Below are 19,881 nucleotides of genomic sequence, written 5' to 3'. Positions count from 1 at the left end.
TTTTTTTTTTTTTCTCTCTCTCTCTCTTTTATACACTACTGTTCAAAAGTTTGGGTCTTGTAAGATTTCTTATAATATATTTGAAAGAAGTCTTTTATGCTCAGTAAATACAGTAATATTGTGAGATATTACATTTTTTTTTAAGTATTTTCTATGTGAATATATTTAATAATAAAATGTAATTTATTCCTGTAATGCAAAGCTGAATTTTCAGCATCATTACTGTAGTCTTCTTCAGTGTCACATGATGCCTCATAAATCATTTTAATATGCTGATTTGCTGCTGTAGAAATATTTCTTATTTTTATCAATGCTGAAAAACGTTTTTGTTGCTTAATATTTTTGTAGAAGCTGATTTATATATATACATATATATATATATATATATATTAGGGCTGTCAATCAATTAAAATATTTAATCGTGATTAATCGCATGATTGTCATGAGTTAACTCATGATTAATCGCATATTATTCGCACATTTTTATCTGTTCTAAATGTAGCTTAAATTCATATTTTTCACATTTTTAAAACTCTAATCAACATGGGCATGGACAAATATGGATGCTTTATGCAAATGTATGTTTATTATTAGTGAAACCATACTCAACATAGAGCATGAAGCCTAGACATGTTGCAAAGCTCATAGATGTTTTTCTTCTTCATGTCTATTAGACGCATGAAAAAAGAACATAGAAATAACAGGTTCCCATTACTTCTCTTTCTTTGCACTGAGCAATTTACTTACACAAGCCTGTTTACATTATTTGCAGGACAGGGCAGCTCTACTTCTGAACATGCAAAATGTACATTTATTATTTATTATAAAAATTATTTTATGTAGGCCTATACAATTTAATAATAGGCTATATAATTAAGTTTTGTTTCAAATGGATAAAGAACAGGCTACTAGCCTATATAATTTACACAAAATAGATGAAATTATGTATGGAAACTATTTTTTTGCGATACACAAAATTTTGCGGTGTGTGTATGTGTACATGTGTGTGTGTGAATAATGTTGATGTTTTCATCATAGGTATTTATGGAAAATCTGAAAAACAGGATTTCAAAAATATAATTTAAAATGAACAGAGAATACGTTTTTATTTTATTTTACTGACCCTGACATTTAAATAGAGGTGTATGTTCACAGTTACTGTGGCTGGATGTTTGTGCAATTTCTTTCATTAAGTTAATTCCAAACAGTTCTTGGAAACAAACCTGCACTGAGCTAACTTTTCTCAAACCTAAAGACATCGGTTAAGATGGAAATGAATGACCACATGTCTTCATCAATGGGAGAAAAACAATGTTATGTCAGATTTGGATGGCAATGAAATCATTTAGTGCCTCAAAATGAAAAGAGCTGAAGTTACACATTAACAGATCATTTCATTTTATTGAACTAGATTATGATGGGCAATTCTTTTAAAATGAAATTTAAATGACACATTCACCGAATTACATTTTAGACCACCAGATGAAGAATGAGATATTACACGTTATTTATTAAAAAGTAACAGAATGTCTCAACATGTTAACTGCAAACAATTCTGGAGATTATGATTATTATTTTTTTTATAACTGTTGTTGATTTAATTGACAGTCCTAGTTATTACATTAGCATGTTTGAAAATGTGTTTCTTTGTGTTTTTATTGGTGTAGAGGGGATTGGCTTCTTGGATTCCTGTATAGAAGTTCGTCAGTCCAGCTGTCTGTTGCTGGGCTCCAGCCAATCAATTCGCAAGATCGCAAAATAATCAATGTGGATCTGTCATCAGTGGTAAGCAAATGCATGTGTGTATTGAGCATTAAGTCCCTGTTGTTCTTAGTAGATGCTCTTTGTTCAAATGTTCTTGGTGTCTGTGAGATGCATTTAGATTCAGATTCAATTTCCTGGCTGGAATAGTAACTCAACACAATGGCATGACATTATAGTATCGCAAAGTCAAAGTTTAATTTCCTTCCAGCTTGCTAAGATTTGAAGTCATCTGAAGTTACTTTTTTGGACAAAAATGATTTAATGCTTTTTGCAGAACACCCCCTGCCGTGAATAGAAAGGGCATCGTTAAATTGTCACCCACAAAAGACTACAATTACTGTAATTACTGTCGCAGGAAGTTGCTCGTTGATATTCAAGTGGAGTCCTTTAATCCAGTGCTGTTACCTCATAAAAAAAGGGAAAATTACCTTTAAAAAAGTGTCATTTATGCAATGCACAAATGTAAAAAAAAAATAAAAATCAAGACACTTGAACTTCAAATGATCTATTCATAGCGATGCCTTCTAAGTTACACTGAGAAACAGATCATGCCCGCCATCCATGTGACATATCACAAAATGCTTGTATATCTTTTATGTCTTGTTTTTTTGTGAAAGCAGTAAAATGATTTTCATGTAACAAATAATTATACAGCTTAGATAAATCGGCGGGAGATATGGCAAGGAAATCAGTTCAAGAACCCTGGTTATGCGACTGCGATGTGAGGCATGTGAAGAATTGCACCTTCGTTTGGCATGTGAAGAAATGTTAATGAGCAACTAAATCTGCATTTCTTGAAATAAATACCAGTGCTTGTAAGACGGCACAATAATAGTGTTACCGTTTTAGGTTTAAATTAGGCTTATCAGAGCAACTGTAATCTTGCTGTTCACATAAAAACTTGGCAGATGTCACATAATGTGGTGCTGCAATGTCAAAGCAGCTATAGTGAAAATCTGTTAAAATAGACCAATCACAGTACACAGATATTGCAGTGATACCATAATGATCACCAGATGGTGAATATTAAATAAAAGGAGATTTCCAAATTAAGTCTAGAAAAAAATAGTAATTTATATAGTTCATAAAACAAGATTAAAATGTTAAGTGTTTTTCAGATGTAATTTTATTTTTTACCTATTTTCCAGTGTCAGTTAGCAAAGTTAAAAACATTGCAAACCCTTGAAAAGACTATGTCTATTTTATCTGTGAAAAATTAAATATGGATATAGATATGAATATGGATTAGATATTAAATATCTACCCTTATGTACATTTTACACTGGTCCTTGTCTGTGCAAAACATTATGTTGTTTTATTCTGTTGCTAGGTGGTTACTTGCTAGCCTAAATCAAAGATTCCACCCCTGAGTCTATGTATGTTGGTTCAGGCCTCTCTTTTTATAATACAAATCTTTTCCCACTGCTTTTATCATCCACCAGGGCATGAAAAAAGATGTAAATTTGATCACTTAAAAAAGTACTAGCCTACGTTTCGTGGTTTGAGGTATAATACATGCCTGAGTTATGCACCAAAGCTTGATTTTTCTGAAAAGTTTACTAGCACCACTAAAATTAGAAGGAGGATATCAAAATAATAATGCACTGCAAGCACTGTAAAAATGCTAAGTAATGTATAGTATTTCCCACTTGCTTTATGAATACTGGCTATGTTCTGTCCACCTCTTAGGTAAAAGGACACCTGGACTATATGCGTCAGATGGACACCATCCTAGTAGCAGTAGGGGTTCCTACCAGGGAAGAAGCTGGAGCAATGAGTGGCAAACTACAGCTGGTACATTTATCTCAGGAAAAAGCAGGCACTCCAGAATTAGCTGGTCAGAGCAGAGTCAAAGAGGAACCATCCATGGACATTTCAAACAATGATACCTCAGACACCACAGAGGCAAATGTAGATAAATACAAGACACAGACTGTAGACGGGGAACGGTGCGAGAGGAAGGACTCTGAGAATGGCTGGGATATCCCTGATATATCTGATTTATTGGACTCCATCAGTGAATGTGATGGCGTCCCTGATCCCTGTCAAGGGAACGCACATTCGCTATGCGCTCTCGGAGTCAAGGATCATGTTGAACCATCTCAAGATCAAGGCAAAATAGACAGAGACGATGAAAGTGAGACAGACTGTGAGCACACGTCCTGGGACTGGGACGACACGAACTGGACGACTGAATGCACAAACACAACCTACCAGTCGCACACTGAAGCACAGGAGCAGTTAGTCAATGGCAAACCTGCTGGTTCTGAGCCAAGAGCCTTGACATTTCCTTGATTCACAACTCATAAAATGTGGGTTGGGTCTAGATGGTAAACCTCGTTCCAAGATACTCCTGAGATTCGCATTTGCTGCTACCAAGATTAAGGGTTAGGCGTAGGGTTGCTGTGGGACTCAAATAAACACAGTGTTTGAATGTCACATGTGAATCTCACAAGACTTTTAGCAGAAGAAGCGTTACCATCTAGACACCACCCAGAGTGTAAGTTATCAGTATAAGCTAGAACCAACTGGAACATTGGCTTTTTGTTATTCTGGAATTGTCTAATAATATCTATTAATTATTTGTGGGTATCATCTCTAATTAATTTAGATTTTTCTTTAAGCACTGCTAAATATAATTTGTGATAAACTGCTATGTGAAAACTGTCAGTATTCTGTATACACCATTTGCCCCCTTCATTAGAAGTGGGTTGTTGTTTAATTAAGATGTGAATTACGGCTCCACAGACAAACCACTTGACATTGTGAGAGGTATTAGTGAGATTTATTTCGCTCTCGTCTGCTTTATCCATCTGTTGTTTTGGTTGTTATGGAAATGAATGAAGCTGGATGTGTGTTGGGTCCGTTCTAAATGTGCAATCTCCCTGATCTGCCTTGAGGAGCGATGCAGCCTTCCAGTTTAGGCACGACTATCCCATTAACACTTATCCCATTGATTTTTTTTAGCATGGTACATTTCAACACATTTTTCCAAAAACCTGTAATTATAAGTTTCACATCTTGCCATTCACAGTATATTGCACTTCTTTTGTTGTCTCGGTTGGCGTGTCAATCGTCTAATGTATCGACCTGGTTGGGCAGCAGTAGAGGCAGGTCGATGCCGGCATTTTCTGCGTCGAGAAGGTTAACAGCGTCCGTGGCCGTCGCCGGTAGTTGAGGCGGGTCGGACACAAGGGAGGGGGGTTCAGTGGGCAGTTGTGGCTCCCCTGAGTTGCGTAGAGAAAGGGAAAGTGGCAGCGATGGCCTACGAGGGGCTTGAGATGAAGAACAGCAGGGTAGAAGCCGTGCCAAAGCCCTTTTGAAATCCCTCATGAACATTGGGTATATAATTGGATTCATGGTGCTGTTACAGTAGCCCAACCAGGTGATGGCATCGAAGAAGGAGGGTGGTACACACTCACACACCGCCTGAATGAACAGAAGAAAAGGTCTTAGATCACAAAGTCAATACATAATGTAGCTGAGACTCGATACCAAAGAGGTGGAAAAGGTCAAAGATGTCTAGTTCGTCGGAAGAGGATGTTGGGATGCCACGGATGAAGAAGGGGAGAGTAGGAGACAGAGATGGAGTGCTATTCACACACCATATTGTGTGTGAAGGAGGGCTAGAGACCTGAAATCTGAGCAAAGAGAGGGACACAGATGGGGGACGGGATCGTTGAGAGCTCGAGAGCAGGATAAGGAATAATTGCTCAATTAAATGGGATGTCAGTTTGTCATACTGCAGTTAATTTGCCACCCATCCCCTTTTTTTACATGCTTGTTAAGGTCAAGGTAAGGATTAACAAGTGAGTTGATGTTTCTTAACTGTTTTGTGGACTGACCTGTGCCATGTTGGTGATAAAAAAGGGAAGCCAGGCACTGAAGAAGAGACCCAGGAGCACTCCCAGGGTAAGACTGGCTTTCAGAGCTCTCTTCCTTTGCCTGTGTGCCAGTCTGCGCTCACTGTTCACTGACAGCTGAGAGGAAGAGACAGAAAAGAATATATTCATCGAGATTTCACAGTGATTCTCCTGCTGAGAGATGGGTAGTAATGTTATCTTGGCCTGGGGTAATTATTTATGCCTTTCCTTCTCTCAGATGAAAGCTCTTGAAAGTAACAGTGCCTAGCAAGGTCTTTGCTGTTCTCTTGAATAGTTCTACCCTCCCATTTCGCCCTTCCTCATCTTCAAATGCCTTATTGGCACTCTGACACCCTCATCTTGTCTCTCATTACTTTCTGTTTTGAGTCCTTAAAATTTAATTTTCCTTTTCCCGCTACATCTCTTTCCCCTTTCTTTTTGTGTTTGTTAAGGTGCGGGGAATTCTCTGCACATTCTCAACATGCTGCATTGTGTCTGTAATCACACAGCCTTCACTTGCGTAAGCAGTGGGTACGTAAATTAACAATAGGCCAAAACAGTTTGAGAATGTATGCACTCCAAGTTAGAGGTCTTCTTGGATCCTAAAATCCATACCCGACCCGAATATTACTCTATATTTTTGCCTGCCTGATGGATACATCTTTCAGTTGTGACCGGATTTGAAAAATAAACGCGATTGCTTGATAAGAAGTAAATCGATTGTCAAATCCATGATTTATTAGGCTATGTTATTTACCTAATCTACGGTGAAGGGCTTCTGCACACAAAAAAGAAAAGCCCTGCATGAACACGCAGCGTAATGAAGTAAGTGGATATTCCTGATCTCATATCTATAAGATGGATTTCGAGGTTACAAACTATGTTCCTTTTCTACGCGCATTTCTCAAAAATGGACTTAACATGAATGCACATGTTCGCATCCAGGATAGTTTAAAAGAATTCGGGTCTTATTGGATCCATTTGGAAAAAGCATGAGAAATTACCCGAGGCCGCTAATACCAAACCTGGCCTGTGTCCGAGACACTCGTAGAAGTTTTGGACCCAAACCCTCTTGGGTCGGATCTCGGGTAGTCAGATCCAAGTGGACCTGTGAAGACCTCTACTCCAAGTGGCTTAGTTTGTCGAGAGTTCACAGCAAGTTTTAAGAAGTATTCACACACACATACATGAAGCAATACATTTACCTAATAACTCTACTCTAGTTCTTGGCACTTCATGAATTTAATTTCTATCCCAATCTTTTCTCTTGACTCTGGATTTCTCACCGGAGCTTGCCGCAACACGGGTGGCTCCTGATGGCTGTAGTCATCTCCATCCTGGACGGCATGTCCGGGAGAAGGAGGGCGAGATGGTTCGCCGGTTGAGTGATGTGGGTAAGCGGGATGAGTAAGAGCCTCCACCTGTCGTGCCTGTCTTCTGGCCGCCAGCAGGATCCGACAGTAGGTGAAACAGATGGCCGTAGAGGGCAAGAAGAAGGTGAGAAAGGTCGCCACGAGGGCGAAGGGGAGAGTCACCCGCAGGCGGCACTGTGTGGACGGCGTCCCTGACGTGGAAAGCTGGAAGTACGAAGAGGGGTAGAAGGAACTCAACTGGGAGACCGTGGCGTTGGCGGGATCGTTCTCGGCAAGGTCTGGGGTGCGACCCAGGCTGTGCCAGTCCATCTTGATTGGCAGAAAGGAAGTGAGGGCTGCCAACCCCCAAGCCCCACCCACCAGAAGCAAGGCACGAGGCGGGGTCATGTGCTGTTTGTATCGCAACGGCGAGATGATGAGGAGGTAGCGGTCCAGACTGATGACACACAAGTTGAGGATGGAAGCACTACAGCACATCACGTCGAAGCAAAGCCAGACGGGGCAGAATCCAGGCGCCAGAACCCAGGTCCCGCACAGCACGTTGAGCATAGCAGGGGGCATCACGACCAGAGCCACCATCAAGTCTGACAGGAAGAGGGACATCAGAAAGCAATTGGAGGTGCAGCGCAGCGACCGATGTGCAAACACCAAGGCGATCAACAAAATGTTCCCACAAGCTGTCACCATAATTATGAGGGACAGCATGACTGCGAGAAGCCAGGGACCACTGCCACTAATGCTCCAGCCATCACCGATAGTGCCGCTGTCATTGAAGTTCCTGTGAACATCCGCACCTGATGCTGCCTCTACTCGAGGGATAGGTGAGCCACTCATCATCGGAGAGTTGAATAGGACTGTGTGCGCTTCCTGTGGTCTCGATGAAGTGAACACACATCCAGCGTTTTTCAAGTGCATTGAGAGAGTGATGCTGAATGTGAAACAGTTGATCTTGCGGGTCACCTTGCTGAAATCTGATGCGGACCACGTCAGGTGGCGAAAAAAATCAAGATGTCCTGTTTATAGTAATCCTTTCCGTCTTTCCCCTGGCGAGGTTGATTGGTGATTTCACTCCCTCTGTGTGCCTCAGTCACATCAGTGCAAGGATATTCAGCTGCCATCACTCCATTTGTTTACGTGAGATGAGCAAAGCAATAAAATGACACATTTCCTAGTCAATAGTCTGGCTTCTTCAGTGCTTAGCACCAGTATGAGCAATTCTATGCCTGTCAGAGTATTTCAAAGCTACGTGTCATGATGACACTCTTTGGGGGAGGGCAACTGAGAGGTGGGCTTCGGTACGAGAGAGCGTGAGAGAAAGAGAGGGAGCGCTACAATAGCAAGACTACTGTATAGATATTTTTAGATGAATGAATTAAAAAACAAACTTATCTATGTCCGCTTCTTGCCGTTAAGGTGGATTTCTGTTTGCTTTCTATGCATTTTTATGAGCTCAATGTTCTTTATTCAGTAATTGTGTGGCTGTAATTGAGTAAAAGGGAGCGGACGAGTGCACTAGAGGTAACTGTGTTGGTGTCTTGGCTGTTCCCCGTGCCCTTCTAATCCCTGTATCGTCCACTTCAGGGTGCCTGTGGGATCCGCACTCTGCCGCTGGGCATAAAAGCGTGTCTGAGCATCGCACTCTTAATGCAAGTTCATGCACATTCACAGCCAATCATTATTCAGGGTTAATTGAGGCACGCAATTAGCATCTAACAAAAGGCTTATGTAAATGTATGAGATGTAAAAAAAAATATGCAAGATTGTTAACAAATTAAAATGTAATTTTACAAGACGTGTTTGTGTGTGCATGTATATTTTTTTGCAAACTGAGATGTGGAAATTGAGTCATTGTGCACTGATGTCCAAGTGCATGATTATTTTTTGTTCGTTTTTTTTTAACTCATGATCAATTGTTTTTCGATTGTGCATTTATAATAGTGAGAACATGAGAATTAGAACTGAGAAATGGGTTTTGAAATTAAATTTTATTCCAAGATGAAAACAAGCTGAAAGAATTTAAACTAAACTGTCGTACAGTTGTGTACAATATTTGTTGTTAATATTTGTAATTTTATAATCGTTACAGCCAACATGCCTGCAACAATTCCCTGAAGCCTTACTTCTCAACAATGTCATGCATGAGAACTTCGATATGTACATCTACCTTTATGTAAAAAGCAACATTACAATAGTGCAATTATGTATAAGCACGGCAGATAAAAAAAAAAAGGTATGCTTGTGAGAACTGTCACCATGCCAACACGGCTCTGGACACTGCAGGTTTGTGCAAATGTTTTGCTTCAAGCAAAGCAAGTGCACTAGTTTAGCATGGTTGCCAAATATCATCTTGGCCTGGGTCAAAAGCTAGATGACAGCGTAGGCTGCTATCACTGAGGTTATAATAGAAGCCTATGATTTTTGGAACACGTTACTGAAGGGCCATTTAAAAAAAAAAAAAAAAAAACATTAAAATCATCCTTAGCAAATTTCAAATCTCCTTTTTAATATTTTATTAAATATAAACAGACTGTCCTGTACAAGAACATGGATGTTATGGAGCAAGAAAGACAACCAGTCTGACAAACCAGTCTGATTGTGTCAGGCTTCGAATTTGAAAACCAAGGCAGATGACAGAATCCATAACTGTTGCGACTCTACTGCTCCTGAAAGAGACCAGAGAAAATAGGTCAGGGTTGAAACACGGATCTTCAAATGTGTTGAGGCAGAGAGAATCTATGAATATGATCTTGTGTTAAAATTCACAAACAAATATAGAAAAGAAAAGGTACAAACTGATGTGAAAATACACCAAAAAAGCATGCATATGAAATTCATGTGATAAGTATCAGAACTTGTTTATCAGGCGATTTTTAATAAATTAAGTGTTTACAGTGAATTAGCATTAAGCATTATATGTTTTTCTGATATAATCTGAATATGCTAAATGATCATATTCCAATTGACCGTATCACATGTTCTGAACAATGCATGTTATTTCCAGTGAATTGATCATTTATTACAATGATTTAATTTTATCTGTGCATGTCTGCAATTCTGGAACCTATGTTATAATATTTATATGCAAAAGAATCGCAATTTAACAAACATTGCAACAAATTAATTGTTGAAGAACATAAATTACTATATAGATGGGCAAAAGTACATTTTTGTCAGGGTTATAATTATTAACTAAAACCATAATTACTTGAAATAAACATTAAGTGAAATAATTTTGTATATTTTACTTCAGCTAGCTGCAAATGCAAAATTTCTCATTTAAGTACTAAAATACTCAAAAGTTCAAAATTGAAGTACTAAAATAATAACTAAAACGAAATAGCTACATAGACATATATAAAATATTTAAAATTAATTATTAATAATCTAACAGTCTAACATATTAAAAATAAATTAATCTGAATTATATAATATAATATTTATTTTATATTAAACATTTTTATATATTATTATATTTTTCTATTACACATGAAGCTTTGAGTTCAGAATAGCTGACAGATGGACTAATTGTAATTCAAACTCATTTGTTACATTTACTGAAATATTGTAGCTCTGATAACATCATCCAGATGAAGCTGATTAATAAACAAATTAATAAAATTATTAAAACTTGAAAATTAAAACAGAAAATTTAAATATTAAAGCTAATACAAGCTTGAAAAAAAATCTAATTTGCGCAATACTCTGAATTATACTCTACCACAGATTTTTGTATGTACATTTTATAAACAATTCATAAAAATATTCAGCGATACCTTGGATAATTCTATGCATGTTTTTATAAATGAGTCCAAACTCTCCAATGCAAACAGACATGAACAGCTAGGTGACATCTGACCAAGACAAGACGTGATCTCTAGAATCAAAACACAAACCTTAGCAACTTTACTGTGCAGTACATAATGTGACCTCAAGTCATTCTGGCAGTTGGAATAAGCCATGCCAAGACCCAGTCCTGTCCCAAAGACAATGGGCCATGTCCGGCCTGCACAAACAAATCTTCACATTAGCATGGATGAAGACGCATTCTAATAAATCTGGTTTATACAAGATACAATATAAAGTAGGGCTGCACGATAAATCGAAATGGAATCGAGATCACGATTCGACAGAAGCTGCGATTGTCATGCGTATCTTTCAGTGAAGCGCGGTTCTGTGATCAGCAGTAAATCTCCATCCGAAGGCCAGAGGGCGCTCTCGCGCTGAAACTCCAAATACGCCTCGCAGAAGAAACCCAGAAAATCGCTGTAGCTGAATAAACAGAAGATTCAACTGCTTTCATTGATTCAACGGGACTAATAAACACACGACTACGGCAATATACGGTTTATCCGAGTTCTTATAATTATCATTTTCAGCCTTTATCGCTGCTTAAATACTATGAAATATGTTGCGTGCCTTATTCTGTGTAAGAAGCCACATCCTCTCACAGAAGGATTTATTTCAAACACTCGACTGATGTTATGAAGTGAGTTTGGAGTAAAAATATGTTATTAAATGTGGTATTTTCACATGCTTTCAGATGGAGCAGCATTTACTTCACAGAGCCGTAGTTCACTGAGAAGCTATGCAAACAGCTGTCATTATCGCGAACGATTTCTTCGATTTCAGAATCGCGCAATAAAATCGTCTGCGTAACTTGTCAGTGAACTACGGCTATGTGTAGTAAACTCTGCCTCCATCTGAAAGCGCGTGATGATGATTTCCTGCTGATCACAGAACCGGCTTTACTAACAAAATGCGCATGACAATCGCATTCGATTAATCGTGCAGCCCTAATATAATGTACACTTACGCTTGAAGAATACAACGGAGAACACAATTCCTAGACCCAAACCGGTACCTATAAGAAAAAAATATTATATTACACAATTACCCAGCATGCCCATAATTGGTCTCTATGGTAGGGTGACCATACGTGCCATTTTCCCAGGACGCGTCCTGGCCAGGATTTCTATATTGCCTAAAATATCTAGGTTTTATAGAAATATAGAAATCCTGGCCAGGACGCGTCCTGGGAAAATGGCACGTATGGTCACCCTACTCTAAGGATGCTGGAGAACAGGCGTTTAACATCAGAGCTGTTGCTGCATGTTCATGACAGTCAGCATGCAGAATAATACCCATCCGTTTGATCCTATATCGTATCTTGATACGATACTCTCAGAAAAAAGGTACAAAAGCTGTCACTGGTGCAGTGCCTTTTCAAAAGGAACACTTTTATACCTAAAGTGTACATATTAGTACCTAAAAGCTACCTAAAAGGTACTGCCCTAGATACAGCCTTGTATTAATGGTACTTTAAAGTATACCGTGATAATTACCATGGTACATAGTAGAAAAACCACCAGATTTAGTATGTATAATCCCACAGTCACCATCACTGACATACTAAAACCCGCCTAGATTAGTAGTAGGCGGTCCTTGTAGTAATTCACCAGACCTTTTTTAATATAACACATAAATAATACCGTAGCTCTCAAAGCCTAGCGAGCTTTCAAAACAAAACAGCATCTACAGGCGTCCTAGCAGGCGTCGAGGTCGGGTGTTCACTAGGTTTTGAGCGTCTTATCAGTGACCCGAGTGCCCTACACAGACGTGACAACATGTCGGCAATTAAAGCTGATTATTAAATCACACGAGTTCTTACCGAATTTAATCGCGCTGTCCGCGAGGCAGTGGTCCCACTTTTGGCCGAGCTCTTTCTCAGACATGATAACGGCGGACGGCGGAAATAACGCGGGTGACTTTGGCTTGAAGGCTGGAGTCATACTTTTCTTCCCCGGCAGTGGAGGAGTGTGTAAGCGCTGCAGCATGGCGCCCCCAGCTGGACAGGCGGAGAATAAATGCAGTAATTTTTGTTACTTTGTTATTAGTGGAAAATACATCCGTATTTAATGGAAATTTGCATTATTCAGTAGCACTCCGAAGTCCAAGCATATTAATTATAGCTTGATAACCAACTTTTTCAAATAGATTTTTTTTTAAATATCATATATCATACACAAAAGTACTGGAATAAAAAACTAAGACAAAAATCAAAATGTAATTTAACATTTAAACAACTATTTTGAAATCATTTTAAATAATATTATTTTTGGATATTACAGGTTATAAAAAAATATATAAAATGTTAAATTTTCATTGCATACTTAATTCAAAGTTTAATATTTTGTTGTTAATATTTTATGTTGTTTTTTTGGTGTTTGGCTTAGTGTTATGTTAGAATCATTATTATACGCATATACCTTTTGTTGTTTAATATTTTGAATTGTTTTTAGCTTTATTTTTTGTTTTTCATTTAAAGGTTAAGTTTTTAAATTTTGTTGCATTTGTCATTTTTATTTAATCTCTTTATTTTTAAAATGTGTATAAGTAGTATTTATAAAGTTTTAGTTTTGGATCTGTTTTTAGTTGTTTTAATACTACAATTGATTGCTTCTGTTGTCCTCATTTGTAAGTCGCTTTGGATAAAAGCGTCTAATAAATGACTAAATAAAATTAAAAAAATAATAATACTATTCATATATATATATATATATATATATATATATATATAATGGAAATTGTCATTAAATATTTCAGCTTAAAAGTGTTAAATTTTTTTTTATGTAAATAGAATAATTATATACTTAGTGGATTGAATAACCAACTATTTACAATTTTAATATAATTTTTTTTTAAAGGATAAACATCCTTTTAATATTTTAAGTATCACAAGTTACAAATATTGAAATAAAAAAAATCTAAGACTAAAACTAAAATCAAAATATTTTGAAACACTGTTTATATTTTAAATTAGATCGTATTTTTATATTTTCTTATGTAGCTAGAAAGATATTTAGAAAATATTTTTTTTTAAATCTAATTTAAAATAAACAAATATTTTGAAATAATTTTACATTTTAATCTTTTCGGATATTATGGGTAAACCATAATATTTAAAATATATTTAATGGAAATTTTCATTAGATATTAATTATAGCTTAACAATTATACAATGCAAATTATTGAAAAAAAAAATGATATCCCTTTAGTTTATTTTACATGTAAATTTAATATTTAAATATTTAGTGAGATTAACGGTCACACCATATGATGGTTTCTAAGTTTTAGAAAACTTTAAGACATTCATACAATATCATACTTCATCATTTATCACCTTCTGATGAAATATAAAACTCATGTTTAAACTTGAATACTTGTATTTTATTGTACATACTGTGTTCTACAAAGTAACAACTGCTTTCCTGAGATGAAAATACAACAATTTACAATAAAAAGACTGGCGAATGCTCAGAGGCCATTTTAAGAAGATTCTCATCGCAAAACTGTGTACATGTTACACGACGTACGAGATTATCACATCAAACTGTGGAAAGATGCAACACTGCTGATGCATACAACTTTCTTAATGATAGAGCTATCTTCTGCTGAGGTTAGTTAATAATTGTTTTCACATATATAGAGTGTACTCCAAACACAATTTAATCATGTGACCTAAAAAGACTAAAAGGCTAAATCAATTTAAGACAAAAACCTCATTTTAAAATAAACTTCTTTTTTGGAAAATGCTAATAGAAATAAAGCCAGAACTGATCTATAATGCACATTTGCCTAAAGTTATTAAGCATCTATTATTAAAAAACTAAAGAGGTCTTTCCTGAACAAAAACATTAGCATCATTAATAACAAACGTCAGAAAGTGCATCATGGGGCAGCAGGAAGTTAAACCACCGCCAGAACAGTTCAATTCAACACTAGAGAGCCCAATACAGATATTAATGTCAGCAGACATACAAATATACAAACTGCCATCTAAAGTAACATTTCCTCTATTAGGGCAGTTGTTTCTTAGGGCTCTCAGCTGGGTTTATCTCGTCTCTCTGTGGCCTCACGGAGCTGCTGCTGATGGACAGCAGACCCCTGAGCTCCTTGTTTTCAATCTGCATCAAGAAAAAGATGAGTTACATGAACATACGAAAGCAGAAATCATAAGCTGATGAATTAAAATTAAGCCATTACTTCGAGCTGCGCCAGTCGCTCTTTTACAGAGCAGTAACGCTGCTCATCCATCTGCACAGCTTGACGCATTACTTGACCCATTTCACAGATCCGCTCCAACTGGCTTTGAACCTCCTGGAATAAAGGCTTACTTTAGGTTTCATTCTGTCTGATTTTTGAACGTGAATAACAGATGCAAACCTTTAAAGGAATAGGTCACCCAAAAATGATAATTTGCTAAAACAAATGACTCACCTTCAGGCCATCCAACATGTAGACTTTCTTTCTTCAAATGATGAACAGATTTGGAGAAATGTAGCATTACATCACTTGCTCACCAGTGAATGGGTGCCGTCAGAATGAGAGTCCAAACAGCTGATAAAAACATCCCAATAATCCACACCACTCCAGTCCATCAGTTAATGTCTTGTGAAATGAAAAGCTACTTGTTTGTAAGAAACTGATCCACCATTAAGATGTCTTTAACTTCAAACTGTTGCTTCCAGCTAAAGTCCTGTATTCATAATACTGTTTTCTTCAGTGAAAAGTTGTCTCGTCTGAAGCAGTAGAGAAATATGCACAGATCAAGCATCATTTACAAGCCAAAACAAATATGTGGGTGGATTTTGATGAGAGAGGACAACAGGAGATTGACTTTTTCACTGCAGGAAGCATTATCATGGTTTATGGATTCATATTTCGTCCAGAAGCAAAGTTAAAACACCTTAAAGATGAATTTGTTTCTTACAAACAAACACCGCTTTACGCTTCGTAAGACATTAACTGATGGACTGGAGTGGTGTGGATTATTGGGATGTTTTTATCAGCTGTTTGGACTCTCATTCTGACGGCACCCATTCACTGCAAAGGAACCATTTGTGAGCAGGTGATGCTAATTTCTCCAAATCTGTTCTGATGAAGAAACAAACTCATCTACATCTTGGATGGCCTGAGAGTGAGTGCATTTACGACTAATTCTCCTTTTTGTGTGAACTGTTCTTTTAAAGGGGTCATATGATGTTGCTAAAAAGAACATTATTTTGTGTATTTGGTGTAATGAAATGTGTTTATGCGGTTTAAGGTTAAAAAAACACATTATTTTCCACATACTGTACATTATTGTTTCTCCTCTATGCCCCGCCTTTCTGAAACATGTCGATTTTTACAAAGCTCATCAGTCTGAAAAGCGAGGTGTGCTCTGATTGGCCAGCTATCCAGTGCATTGTGATTGGCTGAATACCTCAAGTGTGTGACGGAAATGTTATACCCCTTACCATGTTGTGATGCCTGCGGCAACCACATGTGACGACCCCGGGCTGGACTCTGCTTCGTCCACGGTGAAAGCCGATTCAATACTACAGCGAGAATAAAAGTTACGTCTTCTTTCTTTGCGTGAACATTTGGGCGGTGTTATGCAAATCTTCCCACACAGTGATGTAGACGTGGGGGCGTGTTAGAACGAGCCGTTTTAGGTAGGCGTGGCTGACTCTTAACTTTTATAAAGAATATCTCTTTGGATTTGAGACTTTAGTCTTTGCAACTTTACAGATCTTCTTTATGCACCAAGAGCTTGTAACACTTCAAAGAGAAAGAAAAACTTGAAATCGCATCATATGACCCCTTTAAGAAAGCAAAGGTCTGGCACCTTGGCATGATCCTGGTGAAGGCTGAGCACAGGTTTGGTATCCAGCTCTTTCTTTTCCATCATCAGCTGAAGCATCTGTTTTCGGTATCGGCCCATGATCAGCTCTAAAGCGTACTGGTGCTCCTCCAGAGAGAGGCAGAGCTCTGTGAACAGCACAAAGAGTTGAATCAGGGATTCCCTTTAAAAAATGCAAGACACTTTGAAGAAACTCGTGCCGTCTTGCCTCTGTTCTCGTGCTGGAGATCTTTGATTTGAGTGTTCTCCTGGGTCAGCAGGACGTGAGGTTTGTGTCTGGACAGCTCCTGATACTCTTTGCTTTCCTCTATGTACTAAATACAGGAAAAAAAGAAATTCATAATGGGTAGTTATTGGTTATTCTTCATTTATTAGTTATTAGAGACAATTACTGAAATAAATGAACTTTTCCACGACATTCTCATTTATTGAGATGCACCTGTATAGGGTTCTAGCGCTGCAACAACTACATTGACAACAAATTTGATTATCAATTCATTCAGGCCATCTATAGATTTAAAAACAAAAATCTGATTAATCAATGAAATAATCATTCGATTAATCGATTATCAAAATAATAGTTAGGGCTGCAACAACTAATCAATAAAAGGAACAATAATCAAGAATGAAAGTAATTGATAAGAAAATATGATAGATTAATTAAAAAACATTACACACACACATATATATGAATATACATGAATATATAAACAATATCAGATTATTTAAAGAAATAAACAACAGATTAACCAATAATTAAAATAATTGTTAGTTGCAAGTTTCTCAAATTTAAACATAATTTTTTACATTTATTATTATAATAAAATTTAATTCAGTCCAAAATGCAGCACAATGCAAAAAATATTAATAAATATTCTTCATAAAATTCAACCGTCACGCTTGTATATTATCATGCTTTTATTCTAAACTCCACTTTTCAAAAAAAAATTTAAAAGACAGCTTTAATGTTCATGACAATACTATAGATTTATAATATCAGGCATACTATTAGTTATCAGCATTAACACAAAATAAATATCAACAGCCAAATTTTAATATTGCACTGCATTCCAAGCTGCTATCCATAAGTTCAGACCTCTGAGGTTTACACTGCAAAAAAAATTGTTTTTACTTTGTGTCTGTTTTTTTTCTTATTATTTAATCAAGATATATTTACAAAAGAAAGAAAATAACTTTAGATATAAGACATAAGAACATGTCTTGTGTTCAAAAAATGTTATCAAAATTATGCGTTTATGTTAAAACAAGAAAAATAGATGGTAGTCAACCTTCAATGGAGTAATCCCCTTTGAATTAAGTTTATTTTTCTTACCCTGTTGAGACAGATTTTTTTTTGTCTTGTTTAAACATTCACTTGATTTTTTTTTTTTTTTAAGTAAATGTTTTGTGATTTAGGAATATTTATATTTATAAATATATATATATGTGTTCAGGAAAACAAGACAAAAATACGGAGTAAACCGATGATTTTTTTTTTTTTGCAGTGTAGTGTCTTGATCGAGGGCAAAACAGTGACAGTAATGAAACTATCTACCCATCCGACCTACAGCCTTTGGTTCATCAGTCCAGATCTTACACACCTAAACCCAGAGGCGGACAGTAACTAAGTACATTTACTTGAGTATTGTACTTAAGTACACTTTCTGAGTATCTGTACTTTACTTGAGTATTATGTTTTCTGGAAGCTTATGACTTCACTACATTTGAAAGACAAATATTGTACTTTTCACACCACTACATTTCTATCAAGATCCTCGAAGTAGAAAGTCGTTAGCAGCTTTGAAAATCAGTGGGTGATTTGTTTCTTCAGACAGTTTATCAGTAATCACTCTTGTAGGGCTACATGAAGAGATTTCCCAGCATTTTTTTTTAGCACTGACCAGTTCCAAATGTGATACTTATTTACAACAACTCAATAAGAAGAAGTTAATATTGTGGTTTATATTAGACACAATATTGTCTGATTTTGCTAAATTGTGTAGGTGAAAATATTACCTATAAAGCCACAGAAGAACTGTTGCGCGTCTCCTAATAAAACACAAGTACCACGAGAGCGATTAGACAGCATTTTTTAATTTTTTATTTTGATGTCAAATAAGTCTTGCTGTTTAGATTTTTTGTTAAAGCAGTGTTGCTGTTGTAAAGTTATACAGCTACAGTTGTGCTGCTGGGTTTTAAAGCAGGTTTGATTTTCTTCCTTATCACTCTGTATTTACAGGATTTCTCTGTCCACTCTGTTCAAATGTGGATGAATGGCTACACATAGATGTGTCCAGAGCTGTGTAAGATCACTACCATCCTGCTTTTGTGGGGGTGTTAAATAATTTTTTATTCCCCCCCCTATAGGTTTCTAACATTCTAAAAGCTCTTTATTCCAAAGATACTACAAACTAGTCAGTGTATTCAGTAGGTGTAATGTATTTTTAAGTTGCTTCAAAGGTATTGCAAGTATTATATACAACAGTGCATTGACACAAAAAAGGAAATTTACTTTTGGTACTTAAGTACTTTTAAAATCAAGTACTTCTGTACTTTTACTCAAGTAATGGAGTTGTGTACTTTGTCCGCCTCTGCATAAACCCCATACTGTGCAACAATAAATGGCTCATATTGTGCAATGTACATGCAATAGCACATGCACACAACTGTAATCTGTGCCGTGCATGCTCTTAGAGGTCATGTGTGTGCTCAGTAAGAGATGTCATAGCATGCCTTGTCAGGAAGAGTGTTTCCGACCTCCTTCATGCTGTGGATCTTCTGGCCGAGGACGCTCGACTGCTCGATGAGAGTCTCCGCGGCAGTGTCGTGCTCCTTCAGCCGCTCCAGCAGCGTCCGCGCGTCGCCCAGCACCTTCTCCAGCGAGCACATCTCCACCGGCTTCAGTTAACAAACACCTCCACAAACACTCACACTGCGCCGCTGCCCTGACCCAGCCTGATGCACAAGTCCAATTAGAAAGATGTTGAGATATATTACATATTGACTGCCTTATATCAATCACTAAATACTAATCTAGTAAGGCAATCGATTAAGGAAAGCTGTCAACTAAGTAAAATAACTTCCTGTACTAGTCAAATACGTCAACTCTTTCGAATTCCTTGCACGTCCGGAAATGTATTTTCAAAATAAAAGCCCTGTAAAAAAAATAATAATAAAACAATAAAAGTACTCGAATTCA

At 36.9% G+C, this 19,881-nt stretch overlaps 4 protein-coding genes across 5 annotated transcripts in view; 1 reads left to right on the top strand and 3 right to left on the bottom strand.

Annotated features, from left to right (window-relative positions):
* Positions 1–4,072, top strand: part of LOC107558721 (transmembrane and coiled-coil domain-containing protein 4-like) — a 16,182-nt gene extending 12,110 nt beyond the window's left edge. Inside the window, exons 10-11 of the mRNA XM_016242390.1 lie at positions 1,668–1,785; positions 3,454–4,072. Of these exons, the coding sequence (XP_016097876.1) occupies positions 1,668–1,785; positions 3,454–4,059 (724 nt within the window). The 3' untranslated portion in view covers positions 4,060–4,072. The remainder of the gene's footprint in view (positions 1–1,667; positions 1,786–3,453) is intronic.
* Positions 4,073–4,814: 742 nt separating this feature from the next.
* On the bottom strand, positions 4,815–8,911 carry LOC107558748 (5-hydroxytryptamine receptor 6-like). The gene is made up of 3 exons (XM_016242420.1): positions 6,914–8,911; positions 5,610–5,744; positions 4,815–5,193 (listed from the first exon to the last, which is right to left on the bottom strand). The coding sequence occupies exons 1-3, from the start codon at positions 7,913–7,915 to the stop codon at positions 4,834–4,836; spliced, it is 1,497 nt and encodes a 498-aa protein (XP_016097906.1). The 5' UTR covers positions 7,916–8,911; the 3' UTR covers positions 4,815–4,833.
* Positions 8,912–9,503: 592 nt separating this feature from the next.
* Positions 9,504–12,849, bottom strand: LOC107558746 (MICOS complex subunit Mic10-like). Its single transcript, XM_016242419.1, has 4 exons — positions 12,669–12,849; positions 11,814–11,861; positions 10,894–11,003; positions 9,504–9,663 (listed from the first exon to the last, which is right to left on the bottom strand). The coding sequence occupies exons 1-4, from the start codon at positions 12,832–12,834 to the stop codon at positions 9,655–9,657; spliced, it is 333 nt and encodes a 110-aa protein (XP_016097905.1). The 5' UTR covers positions 12,835–12,849; the 3' UTR covers positions 9,504–9,654.
* Positions 12,850–14,233: 1,384 nt separating this feature from the next.
* Positions 14,234–19,805, bottom strand: LOC107558730 (suppressor of IKBKE 1-like). 2 transcript variants are annotated; one of them, XM_016242396.1, is made up of 5 exons: positions 19,416–19,805; positions 16,891–16,996; positions 16,668–16,810; positions 15,044–15,157; positions 14,234–14,964 (listed from the first exon to the last, which is right to left on the bottom strand). In XM_016242396.1, the coding sequence occupies exons 1-5, from the start codon at positions 19,569–19,571 to the stop codon at positions 14,857–14,859; spliced, it is 627 nt and encodes a 208-aa protein (XP_016097882.1). In that variant the 5' UTR covers positions 19,572–19,805; the 3' UTR covers positions 14,234–14,856. The 2 variants fall into 2 exon arrangements, with proteins under 2 accessions (XP_016097882.1, XP_016097883.1); XM_016242397.1 differs by having other exon boundaries at positions 19,440–19,805.
* Between the last annotated feature and the right edge of the window lie 76 nt (positions 19,806–19,881).

The sequence above is a fragment of the Sinocyclocheilus grahami genome, unplaced genomic scaffold (assembly GCF_001515645.1).
Source record: "Sinocyclocheilus grahami isolate Dianchi unplaced genomic scaffold, SAMN03320097.WGS_v1.1 scaffold657.1, whole genome shotgun sequence".
Taxonomy (NCBI): domain Eukaryota; kingdom Metazoa; phylum Chordata; class Actinopteri; order Cypriniformes; family Cyprinidae; genus Sinocyclocheilus; species Sinocyclocheilus grahami.
Note: the sequence above shows the minus strand (reverse complement) of the source record. Positions and strands in the feature narration are given on the sequence as shown.